The sequence below is a fragment of the Gasterosteus aculeatus genome, chromosome 2, assembly GCF_964276395.1.
Source record: "Gasterosteus aculeatus chromosome 2, fGasAcu3.hap1.1, whole genome shotgun sequence".
Classification (NCBI taxonomy): Eukaryota; Metazoa; Chordata; class Actinopteri; order Perciformes; family Gasterosteidae; genus Gasterosteus; species Gasterosteus aculeatus.
This window is the reverse complement of record NC_135689.1, coordinates 12,957,865-12,970,092: the sequence shown is the minus strand read 5'-3', so window position 1 is coordinate 12,970,092 and position 12,228 is coordinate 12,957,865. Positions and strand designations below refer to the sequence as shown.

The following is a 12,228-nucleotide window of genomic DNA, read 5'->3' as shown; positions in this document are numbered from 1 at the left end:
AACAAGAGCCTTCCTTCTCCTGGAGCTTTCTAGGAATCATCAACAATCCCACTAGTCAATCAATCATACTGTACTTCATATAATTCCTGTTATGGGAGGGTGTGTTTGCTCAGGATGAAAATCTATGTGTCACCCAATTGTGTGCTGTTTATACACACTCATCTGTCTTCTTCAGGGCCGTTTTTGGTGTGTGTCAATGAAGGAAAAGGGAAGAGCAAATGATTGAATGTTGCCGTCCTGCGGGCATGCAAATATGGCCATCCACGTACAGCAAGTGACATATAGAAAAGACAGGATTTCACACCCCGCCTTCTACAGAGCAGAATTAGGCCCCATCACAGCTGAATAAGTATGATGGGAAAGGACGGGGAAAGGGTTTCTAGTAATCGTGCATGTCAGGAGAGATTTCTCTCAGGCTGAAAATGTGCGTGACTTAAAAAGAAAGGTGATGTGCGAATGAACGAGGTAGGCAGGACTTGATGGATTCCAGAGGAGGATGACTGACCGCTAATTGAGGAAAAGGCGCCCCTGCCTCGTCTGACTATGTGTCGCCGAGACAACGGAGGGCAAATTAGGTGTCTTGAAGTCATACGGGTGATATAAGGTGTGATGGAGTATAATGGAGGCAAATGAAATGAGGTGATTTGGACTGAGGGATGCAGAGGACGCAGCTCCTTAGCGACGCTTGCAACCACTGGAGTGTGAAAAGTAGCAAGAACTTGGGCATTATGAGCCCAGATAAGTCAAACTCTGTGTATCTAACTTGTTACCATGGATTGTAGAGGTGTCGGACCCAACAGAACAGGTAAAGTTTGATAACAAAGCCAGTTTCATCAAGTGCAATGTCAACAGTGCTGGATGGGCCATTAATGTGTCATTGAGTGTGTGAGGTTCTCTAACACCAAAGTGTATCTCTGGGCTTTATGGGTTCAAATGGCAACAGATCCCGATACGAAATCACAATCAGGAAAAATTAAGAAGCCGTAGGAAAATAAATGATCAAATAAAAAAATAAAAATTGGCAAAAACAAAAGGTGCTGTGGACACAAACAAAGACAGCAGCAAAAACATCAGACCGATGGACAAAACGATGGACACTTCAAGGCGGATGCACTGCATTGTCGACCTCAATCTGCTCCGGGTTCTACTTCTCTCCACGTTGATGATTAAAGCACATGGACATTGTGAAAGTTTTTGCTAATTGGTTATTTCAAACATAATGATATTAATCATTTAGATAATCTACAACTGTAACAGAACACTTTGCCCCCCGTCTCGGATCTCCAAGATCCCATATTTCAATCCAAACTCAATTGCAATAACTGTTGCTCCCATATTTGAGAGGTAATTTAGTGACACTATCTTAGCGACACAATCATATCGAGCTTTAAGTGGTAGTGTGGGAGGAGGGGGAGGGGGGAGTAATTGCCCCTCTCCTACCTCCCAACCCCACTGACTAACACCACGCCCGTCTTCAAACTCAATCACCATTTTGATCTCAACAACACAAGTTTCAAGACCGGAATCTGTCTGGCGGAGTACTCAAAACGGCCTCTATTATTGTGTCTCAAGGAGCACTTTTAGCCATGATACGCACACATACGCACACATGGACGGTAGAAACAACACCAGCCACACACTGTCGCAGCCTAACCTAACAGCCATGTTTATGTATGCAATAACATCCATGCTGTCGAACTGCAAGGCTTGTGATGACCTTATCGGCTCGAGCTATTAAGTAGTGTTTGAACTGCGCCTTCGGGGGACGTCATGATCATAATAAAGATAGTCATAAAGAAAGACAGTGAGAGATAGAAACCCCCGCTGAACACATAATGCCCGTCTGTGCTTACTGCTCTAGTATGTGCGCGTGCTTGTGTGTCTGATTCCTCAGCAGTAATGGCAGACACCATGCGAAGAGATCAAGTATGTTCATGGTGTAGAGCGGGACAAAGCCATTACAGTAATTAGTCCGTTTTGAGTGGAATTGAAAGAACCAGATATGCAGGCTTTAATGTTAGTGTTCCAGCGGGATTTAAGAGTTGATTGTGTCATTACGTCTGGCCAAATGACGCCTATTGCACCGGTTGTACTTACCATTTTCATCCATTACTCCCGCTCACCCCTTTGCAACACAATGGGACGTAGAAAGGACTACAAAATTGAGGGAGATCATTAAAACCTCAGAAAAGCACATTTAGTGTTGCCCATGGCTGTAAAATGTCTGCTTTAAAAACAGTCAAAGAAAGAATGCTCGGGGAAGAAGAAGAAGAAAGAGAAGAAACATGGATGCGGTCACACTGCAGGGGAAAGTTTTCCTCAGAAGTCAGAGAACGACCAGTCTGACAACTTTGAGCAACTTTGTCACTATTGAATGGATTTCCATGAAATGTGGTACAAAAACCCATGACAGCCAGAATGAGGAGATTTACAAGGTCAGCTAAAACAGAAAAACACACACAATTTGAAATAAGTTATTCTAGTCCGTTGTCTTGTTTTTTCGAGTGCACTACTTCACGCGACTGCGTATGACCAGCATAACACTACATCAACACATTGTGCCTCTCAGCGTTACAGTCCAAAACGTGTTCACACATATGCTGATGTAAACCTGTTACATTTGGGTGCCGCGCTAAGCGCATCTCAACTACACAGACATGAAGTTTCACAGCCTGCCGCGTAAAACCGCGTTAACCCTTAAAACTTTTAAAAGATACGTATGGAATGAGTGTACGATACAGCTACAAACAGGTGACTTTTGCTTTTTCTCAAAAACTGGTTCTTTGTGTGTGTGTGTGTGTGTGTGTGTGTGTGTGTGTGTGTGTGTGTGTGCTCACATCTGTCTTTCCAATACGGCTTTTATCAATCAATCTGGGCTCATTAGTCTGATTGCCGCAACTGAGAAAGCATTTAAAATAGAATCGGTGTAGGAGTGGTGTGACAGAAATACAAATGTAACTAAAAATCGCTCTGTGGAAACATCTGGAAACCCGCATTTAACAAACCACACTCATTGTCTCCATCAAAAATATTTATTGTGATGAATCACAACACCAAAGCTTTACCTCACTTGATCGACTTTGTGGCCTTTGGGCTAACGGGTGGTCCGGTTCTGTGTTAAATTATTTGACATGTACACTAGGATACAACACCCTAATGCATCTTTTGGGGCCCCGTGTGTAATGCAAATGGGGGGGTGTTTTAATAAAGGCGCATGAATAATTCAGCAGTTGTGCTCCACAAGAAACGCAGCACAGGAACAAATTCAAACAAATTCATTGAAAAGGAATTGCTTTGGAAAAATAAAATTTGACACTGTGGTGTCTCTCCCCTGTTTGATATCCAAGGCTGCTCATCACTGGCTCATTAAAAAACATCCGCAAACTGAAACAAGCCATCGTATTAGTTGGGGAGGCACAGGAGATGCATTTAGTCTGTGTGTCCACTTCCCTCTTGCTGCCGCCAGCCTTTTGTACTTTAATAAGACAAAAAATGGATATGAGGGTCATTTTTCAAACTCACTTTGTCTTTTTCGGAGGGGGGGGGGCGGTAATAGGTTGCCTGTACAATACCGGAGTCTGATTACTGACTACAAAGAACAAGAACAAAAGCAACAAATTCTGCGGCACTTATTGAAAATTGAAATGTTAATCAACAAAGGTTTTTGATGCACTACAAATCACAGCGTATGAACAAGTAGGAAATTCATTTCTGCTTGTGTTCCCTTACCCATGTGCAAGTTAAGGATGTCAACGGATTCCCGTGCCTCTGTCGCAGGGACCTGGGGGCCGACTCGCGTACAAACGTTGTTTGTGCCAAGTTGTTGCTTTTGTCAGCCTGTGCTAAAAAAGGAAGGTGAGAATTATTTCCACCCACACAACACTTACAAGTCTCTAATCTAATCCTCTAGCCTCATGAAATGCTTTGCGGGCTCAAACTAAGGATATGTCACCTAAAGGGGACCAGACTGCGTTTCTTAATGATACGCACACGTTTCAAATCAGCATTCCATTGAAACTCCATTTTGTTGATGTAAGTGTTGTCATAACAGCATAAGCATCCATTCCACCATCGGCAGAGGCTGCCGTTCACTTACGGGCCGAGTAATGTAATGCAAACGCAGTGCAACGGAACATCCCAGTGTCCACTTTGTCCTGTGCCGGCGTCTCCAAAGCGTCCCCCTGATCCCTGACACAGTCGGGCTGACTTTGTAATCATATTACCGATGCATGTCTCATTAGTTTCTGCCATGGCTGAGTGTCCGCGCCTCCTCCTGCTCGCCCGGCACCCTCTCTCTCTCTCTCTCTCTCTCTCTCTTTCTCTCTCTCTGTCGGACAGACAGACACACACACACACACACACACGTGCACAACGTCCGCCCAAGTGCTGGCTGGCATTACAGAGCGCCTGGGCTTGCATCTAAAGCAGTTTACCCTCTGTGAGGGTTCTCTGTATGCGAAAGCATCCCATTCCATTTCCATCCGAGGGAGACAAATTCAATTTTAACAGAAGGTGAGCGCCACACCGGATTGGGATGACAAAAGAATGAGCAGGATCCAGTGCATGCTGGGACCTGAAATAGGAAGGGAGGGATTCTGGGTGTTTCTGTCCCTCGTGGAACTTTGATTTCATGTACTCGCGCAATCAGAATTATTCTAGATTTGAACCAAATACAAAGTTTTGGAAGATTTAGTGAAAGAGGCTAAATGCATTTTAAACTTTTCCTTGTAGCAGCCTCTTGAATATGTGTCTTTGATGTCTCGCTCAATGGCTTTGTCTTTTTCTTATTTGTCTGCCTTGGCCTTTAATAAAAAGGCGATCCACCAATGAACCCACAAACCCTTTAAAAATGACAGACAAAGAGTGAAGGCTGTTGGAGGAATTATAAAATATCTGAAAGTGAGACAAGGTCGCGGGTCGTCTTTCCGAGTTTCTTTTCTTATTCTAAAATGTTGCCGAAACACGTTTCAATGAGGAGCCTGCAGTCGACTCCTCGTTCCTCCAACCACCCTTAACCCCTTTTCTCGTGTAAAGTGCTCAAAGCTCATTGCTAAAAAGGTTGGCTTGTGTTGCTCTGAATGGGCAGTTTGTCCCGTTAAGAAAGCGGGAACCATGACGTTGGTTTCCCTCCTGATGCGGATGTCACTGTAAATGCTTTAACTCCAACCCCCCCCCCCAAGAAAAGCCAGGTCTTCAACAGAAATGTCCTTAAAAAACACTTGTCACAGTTCCCCTTTCTGTGAACCCGACGGCTTTCATTATGAATGAGATCTTCATGCCGTTCTCTGTCGGGTGGTTCCAGTCTGTCTGCGTGCTGCAGCTTTTGGCCGCGTCCCGTCCTCGCCGCGTCGTCAGTTGGCTCGATGCAATGCTGAGTGGCTGCTGAACTCACAGCTTTTGTCAGTTGTCTATTGATTTTTTTCCCCGCCAGGCAATTTCCAGGGTACTTAGCCTAAATATCAGCTATGATCAAACTGACTGAAAGGGACTGAGCCGCTTTGTGCTTGATTGAGAGTTTGCGTGCGAGTGTGCAGCAATAAGTCGAGCAAAACACCACACAACAGGCGTCAAACGCGAGCCCAAGTGACGTGAGCGTCGCGACCTTTGCTTGCTCCAAAACAGGGCTACAACGAGTTTTATGAAGCAGTCACCTGCATGTCCTCCAAACAGATTTATCAGAGCAAAAAAAAGCTGCATGTGGGACACTCAAGGGGGTTCTGACCAAAGTAATCTTTGTTGTTGTTTAGAGGTTTTAGCGTTTCACGGAGGAAGCAATTTTAAAACGGATGAGGGCATAATCCCCGACAATATCAGGATTATCTCTTAAAATGACCTTTATCTTGCCATGAGGCATGGAGTGCTTTTCAGCTTCACTATCCCAATTCCCTTTTGATTACAGAAACAATACCCATTTTATAATCGCCAGGCTGTAGACACACTGTACAGCTGCAAGAGGCTGTCTATTGAAAACGAGAAATAAGGGCCTCCAAGGTATTTCAGAGATATGCAAAAAGTGACCGAAGTGAGAGGATTTGACCGAGGGGAAGCTGGAATCAAATTAAAAGAGCAATGTTGGATTTAGCAATATGTCCTTTAAGACTGTGCCCGAGGACATTCCGTAACTGTGTCTTTCTGTGCCTTTGAATATGTATGATTAATTGAAATGTTTTGTTTCAGTTGTTCAGTTTATGGTTTGTTTTGTAATTTTTGAGACAAACTGATTCGTTTTTTTATTGAAAGGCACAAAAGTAATGAAGCGTATCCGAGGGGAAGTTGGGCTGCTATAGAGGCTCTCACCAAATGATGGATGTGTCGATCATCTACCATCTTTTTAAGTGGGGCTTTCGTCTCATCAAAGGTGATATGTTTTACCCTCAGAAAAAAAGAAGAGGGGAGAGAACACCGCTTTGTTTCAGATAATTGGAGCCATGGGACCTGGAACCAATCATCCAAACTAAGTAATAGGAAAGAGATTGACCACAAATGTTGACTATATTTCATAGCTGAACTTTCTTCCATGTGACCTTTGTTAAGTAATGGTTGAATTGACCAAATCTCAACTTTACTTACATCCTTGATGAATATTTAAGCTGCATTCATTATGCATATCGGGATTTAATGAATGCATTGCGGAGATACTGGAAATATAGTTAGGAAATTCCAAATGTGTTTGACCTTTGAGAACATAAAGTTTAATTCAGCCACATTTGTATCATTAATATAATGCGTTGTGCTTGTTTTATAATACAATTTTGATGTATAATTGTGTAAATAGCTAAGTACCTCTGAATGAATTTGTTTCACATTTCATGTTTAGTGAAAGGACATCTCAATTTTGAAATGAACCCATGAGGATGCTTTTTTAATTACAGAAAACGAGCAGCAAACCTGAAATAGATTTCAGGTTTGTAAAAAGAAATTCTAAACTAAAATATATGTGATTTATTGTCAATATTTTGAATATAATCCACATATTTGCATAATAAAAAAAAAGTTAGACACACATACATGAATAACCCATAACACTTAATCATTTGTGACTATACATTGGTTCTAATGTGCTTTAAGACCCGCTGTAGATGCAAGATGGTAATCAACATACACGGCTGAAGATTGTGGCATAAAAAGGTACAAAACTTTATTATAATTAAAAGAAATCTTGAAAAACTCAAATGATACAGGTCATTCTCTTACAATATGTACAAAGACTTGGAATTGTTTTTCCAACAGGATTTGTGTACTGGATGTATTCCTTTCTCTCCGATCCCTGGACAGAACGTCTGCCCATTGAGTCATTTTCAGCCCCCCCATATATGGCCATTTGTGCTGTATTTAATCCCACGGAAGCTACATTTTAAAAAGTATCTTGAAAATATTTGTAGTCGACCGCTTGGACCGGCGCCTGGCTTCATGCAGTGACTGGTTGGGGTCCGCTGGGCTCGCTGACAGAGCCTCTGTGCGTGAATCCAGAATACTCTCCGATAAATGAACCGTCCTCGTTGAATTCTCGCCCGACGTTGCCGTAGTCAGCCATGCTGTCTCTGCTGACGCTGTCCCCCAGCGCTTCATCTCCGGTCAGGGATAGCAAGCTACCGCCCTTTAGCGGCTTCTCCTCGCCGTCACTGCAACCGACCAACAAAGAGGAATGATCAGGGTCAGCTGTGCATACGTGCATATGTTCAAAAGCAACAGCCGTGGCACCGAGAGGCTAACGCACCAGCATACAGCAGCACAAGCAACCATACAGAGCCTGTGCAGTACATATAGATTACTATGTGCTTGGCTGCACTAACACACAAACATGTTCCAAGTCACTAAGCGAATGCTTCTCAGGGTTCTTGTACATCTCTACACGGCTGCACAGCAGAGAAGGCAGCACAAGGCAGGCGGGGAGGGCTCGCTACAATCACTCCACTAATTGCTAATTGCCAGGGCTTCAAGACCAAAGGCAATTTCAAATCTCTTTAGAAGCAGCAATGGAAATTGCCAGAGTGCAGAGAGAAAGAAGAAGAGTGGGAGTTGTGTGTGTGTGTGTGTGTGTGTGTGTGTGTTTGTGCGCATGTGTGTTCCGTGGAGGAGGTGGTGTGGCGGTGAGATTGAGAAAGGGAAAAAGGGGGCAGGGGTGGGGCGTATGCAATCCCAGACAAACAGCCTGTCATTCCTGGTATTCTCAGAGGCCCACACGCAGGCCGCGGAGATTAGATGCCAATTTAAGGCCCGGGCAGCCGGCCAACTCGCAGGTGTCTCACTGCGAGACGCAGGGTCACCTCAAAACATTGAGGATATTTTTCCTCCCCGTCCGCTTTTCTAATTCCCAAACCGTCCAATGTTTGGTAACGCGCCTCTCTCTCTCTCTCTCTCTCTCTCTCTCTCTCTCTCTCTCTCTCTCTCTCTCTCTCTCTCTCTCTCTCTCTCTCTCTCTCTCTCTCTCTCTCTCTCTCTCTCCTTCAGCTTGGTATTCATAACATATTCATGTCTGCATTCACCGGCGGCCGCGCGCTGGCTGGTATGTGATTATATGATTTCATTTGGGCACACTGTAGCATACACCTTTGTCAAATACAACCTCGACATATTGAGCAATATGGAGTCTCCTTCACGGGGACTTTTAATAACCAATCGTATCTACACTGTTCCGCGATGCCGTTTACCATGCAGGCCTTATCGGTTCTGCATTTCAACTCTTATCAAACGTTCTTTCTCCGACGACTCCGAAAGCGTCGAGAGATAAGTGGCTGCATTGGAATGCCGCGTGCCCCCCCGCCGCCACCCGCCCACAGTGAATGAAGTGACGAAACGGGGCTGAGTGCTATTGAGCCCCGGCTCTCACTCAGATAGCCGGTCTGGATCCCGTTCAGCCTCAGTTGTTCCTTTTCTTGAGCCTCGCAAACAGGTGAGGGACGGGGATTGAGGGGGGCGCATCACCTGTGCAGAGCGTAATCAAATTTGTCTTGCCGTTGACCCATGCTGACTTGAGTTTCAGGGTAGCAGAGAATCCTCAGGTGCAAAGAGGATCTTTCTTCTCCCGTTGCACCTGCAGCTGTATTTATCTTGTGTTAAAAGTGTGAAGTAAAACTTCTCCACATCTGCTCCTTTCTCCCCAACAGCACATATGCAAATGGAGGGGGGGTGAGAGCTAGGATGAGAAAAGAGTTGCAAAATGAAAAAAAAAAAAACCCGATGAAAATAGCTCTGCAAAAAAATAAGATGGATCACAGGCTGCTCCAGCTCTACCAGTGGACACAGAGGCAAGACAGCAGAGGGCCGTCTCCAAAGAGAGATTGCCTGAAGCATAATTACCACTTGTCAGCCCTCGAGACACGTGGCATACCGGTGGGCGGCCTATTGCCGTTAAAGATTCAACGGGCCAAGAGAACTGGGACAACAACGACACAGCAAGGGCGCTCTGGGGGGCTCTGGGGGGTTTTGAGGGGGCAGTCGTTTGGAAGGCCTCATGAAACCAACCAGCCAAACATTTGCATCTTCTGCCTCATGAGACCCGGAGCTTAGGCCAACAACACAATATCTATTCATTTTTTGGCAATGCAGTTTTGTATCACTATAAGACAGAATAATCACACAATTATGGACCAACTTGACTGCGAGTTGATGTGTGATCATTTTGATTCACGCCGGCATTACTTGGTACTTTTCCCAACAGTGTTAAACCTCGTAGAAAACTATACTTAGGCCAATGATATTGATCATATATCATATGATGTACTATTATATATTATATAAAGTCATTTGAAGGCATGGGGAAGTAAAAAATGCGTAATTACGTATTTAAGCCACATAATCTATGAACAGGACTGTGTCAACAGTGCATTGCGTCTTCAACAGAATTCTGGAATAGAATCATAAAAATGCATTTGGCGGCATTCACACAGTTGTGAGTGATCATGTCCTAAATAATATGATGACGGGCATAATCAAAGCAGACAGAAGAGGCTATTTTAGGAGTTTCCTGCTGGGTGTGTACAAACACACGCCATTGTCACACAGTTGCAATGCTGTCAGACAAGATGGGATTCAGTCAATTTCCCTAAACTGTCACCGGCTGAACAATGCAAACAATGTAAAATTCAACAGCTTTACAAAAGTACAACAGCCGACTACTTTGGGCTTAAAGGCTCTGTTTTATAGCTCATTTACCATGCATGGTTTATGCCTGTTTCAACAAGTGCAAGATACTTTTCATATTGGTCAGGATTGACTAGACCCTTACGATCAATCTGCATGTCTCCAGTGAAAATGAAAAATGTGCCCATCAGATCTCACAAGGCATACAGGTTGAGGTCACACAGGGAATCAGGGGTTTAAAGAGCTGTATATATATATACACACACACACACACACACACACACACACACACACACACACAGACAAAAACACTCACCAATGTACAAATATACATCTACATATATTTACACCTACTGGACTAAGCCGAATCACACCTAAAAGGACATCATTCTAACTAAAGGGGGGCAAAGCTCAAGTGTTTTTTTTTTACCTGCAACCCTTAACTACACCATATAATTACCTAGCCAATTAAATGATGAGAGCAATGGCTTCTTGGCTGATCCAGAGAAAGATCGTGAACGTGTGGTTTGCTTTTGGGATGGGGGAGAAAACATTACTTTGACACATGATGAATTCCTTTCTCAGCTAGAAAGCATTTCAGGTACGGTTGTTGGATTAATTACTGCAGCACAATGTGTTTGCAGGAAATGAAACATGAAAATTTCACACTTTGGCGCTGCAGCTCTCCCCTGCAGAGCACGAGCACAGCTCACCTGTATTCACAGAAGGTGTCATCGTTCATTCCTTGTGACTCCACATCACAGTGTCGGTCCTCCCTCTCTTTCACTGCGGAGGAAGGGCGGGACAGACGTTTCAGCACCAATGTCAAAAAAACAGCACTTTCATTCCATAGAAGTGATTTCTTATTACTTTTACCGTGCGCACATACAGGTAATCTCGTTTGTATTGCTTCAAATAACTTTAAAGGCTTGTGTCTTTAACATTTCCCAAAGGGAAATAACTCAAACAGCAGCATCCGCCTTTTGTTAGTTTTAATCAACCACAGTGATTTTCAGTCCAAGAAAAAACGCTACAAACTTTTTCATCACTTGAGTATAAATGGGAAAAGCTTTTATAGACTAAATATGACTGTGTAAACATTATATCAAGCCTGCACACTGGAAGCCTCTCTTCTGTTCATCGGCCTCAAACTGCTACACAGCTGCTCTTTGTGTAAATATGCTTTAAAAAATGCTCGCTTTCAAGAGAGACAAAAGAGGGGTTTCATGAAAAGAGCTGGATGGGCAAAGGGGGGGAGGGGGGTCCAAAGGAGCTGATGAAATATTCAGTGCTTCATGTCAAAATCGACTGCAGGCAAAAAGGCGGAGCGGTGGGGAGAAGGTGGCAAAGTGGGTTGAGAGGAAAGAGTGAGGGAGGAGACACTTTGCAGGTTCTGTAGGAACCATAGTGAGATTGCATTTGGCTCTGATACATGACAGCACGGAAGGTGCAGGGGAAGAGCAAGGAGGTTCTGCACAGGTTGGAAAGGTGTGAAACAAAGCCAGCTGGCTCCCACTCGTCTGGCTTGACATGGTGTATAATCAGACGTAGCGGGCGGAGCTAACGGGGGCCACAAGAAATATTTAACAATGCAGGAGGCTTCTTGTGGACGGCGCATTTGGGACTTTGATGATATTTGACACGGCAGCTGCAGCATGAGTGGTCCGTGACGCCTTTCCAAACATTTTGGTTCAATTCCCAAAGCGAGGTGTCCAAGGGGGGGAGGGGGACGCAAACCTGGTCAAACAGTAACTGACCTTTTTCCATGGAGAACATGTCTTGTCTCTGGGTCGACGAAGGCGGCGGCGTACCTGCATACTTGCCACCTTGGTTTCGCCGCACAAAGCAGGCCATGAGTGCGACGAGGGTGAGGAGCGCCACGGCACACATGGTCCCAATGAACCAGCCATGGGTCAAAAAGTTGCTCCGTTGAGCTCCTGTGGCTGTGGACAAAAGAACAGGAAGTCAGAAAGTCTATTTGAGTATGCTGGTCCCCTTCAGCGCTCCACACACACCTTTATCTTTGACTGAAAACAACAACCAAAAGAAAAGTGATGGATTCTAGTAGGATGTTCTCACGTCGTATTTGACACACATTCCCTTCGGCTATGACATTCCGTCTCTTATGACATAATATCAGATAAG

At 44.4% G+C, this 12,228-nt stretch overlaps 1 protein-coding gene across 10 annotated transcripts in view; it reads right to left on the bottom strand.

Moving 5' to 3' along the window:
• Positions 1-7,113: 7,113 nt before the first annotated feature.
• The window catches only part of chl1a (cell adhesion molecule L1-like a), a 39,355-nt gene continuing 34,240 nt past the window's right edge, over positions 7,114-12,228 (bottom strand). For 7 of the 10 annotated variants that reach the window (XM_078083582.1, XM_078083607.1, XM_078083580.1 and 4 more), the window contains 3 exons: positions 11,841-12,026; positions 10,797-10,869; positions 7,114-7,622 (listed from right to left, as the gene is read on the bottom strand). In XM_078083582.1, the coding sequence (XP_077939708.1) occupies positions 7,409-7,622; positions 10,797-10,869; positions 11,841-12,026 (473 nt within the window). In that variant the 3' untranslated portion in view covers positions 7,114-7,408. The remainder of the gene's footprint in view (positions 7,623-10,796; positions 10,870-11,840; positions 12,027-12,228) is intronic. The other 3 variants (XM_078083609.1, XM_078083584.1, XM_078083602.1) reach the window with 1 other exon arrangement.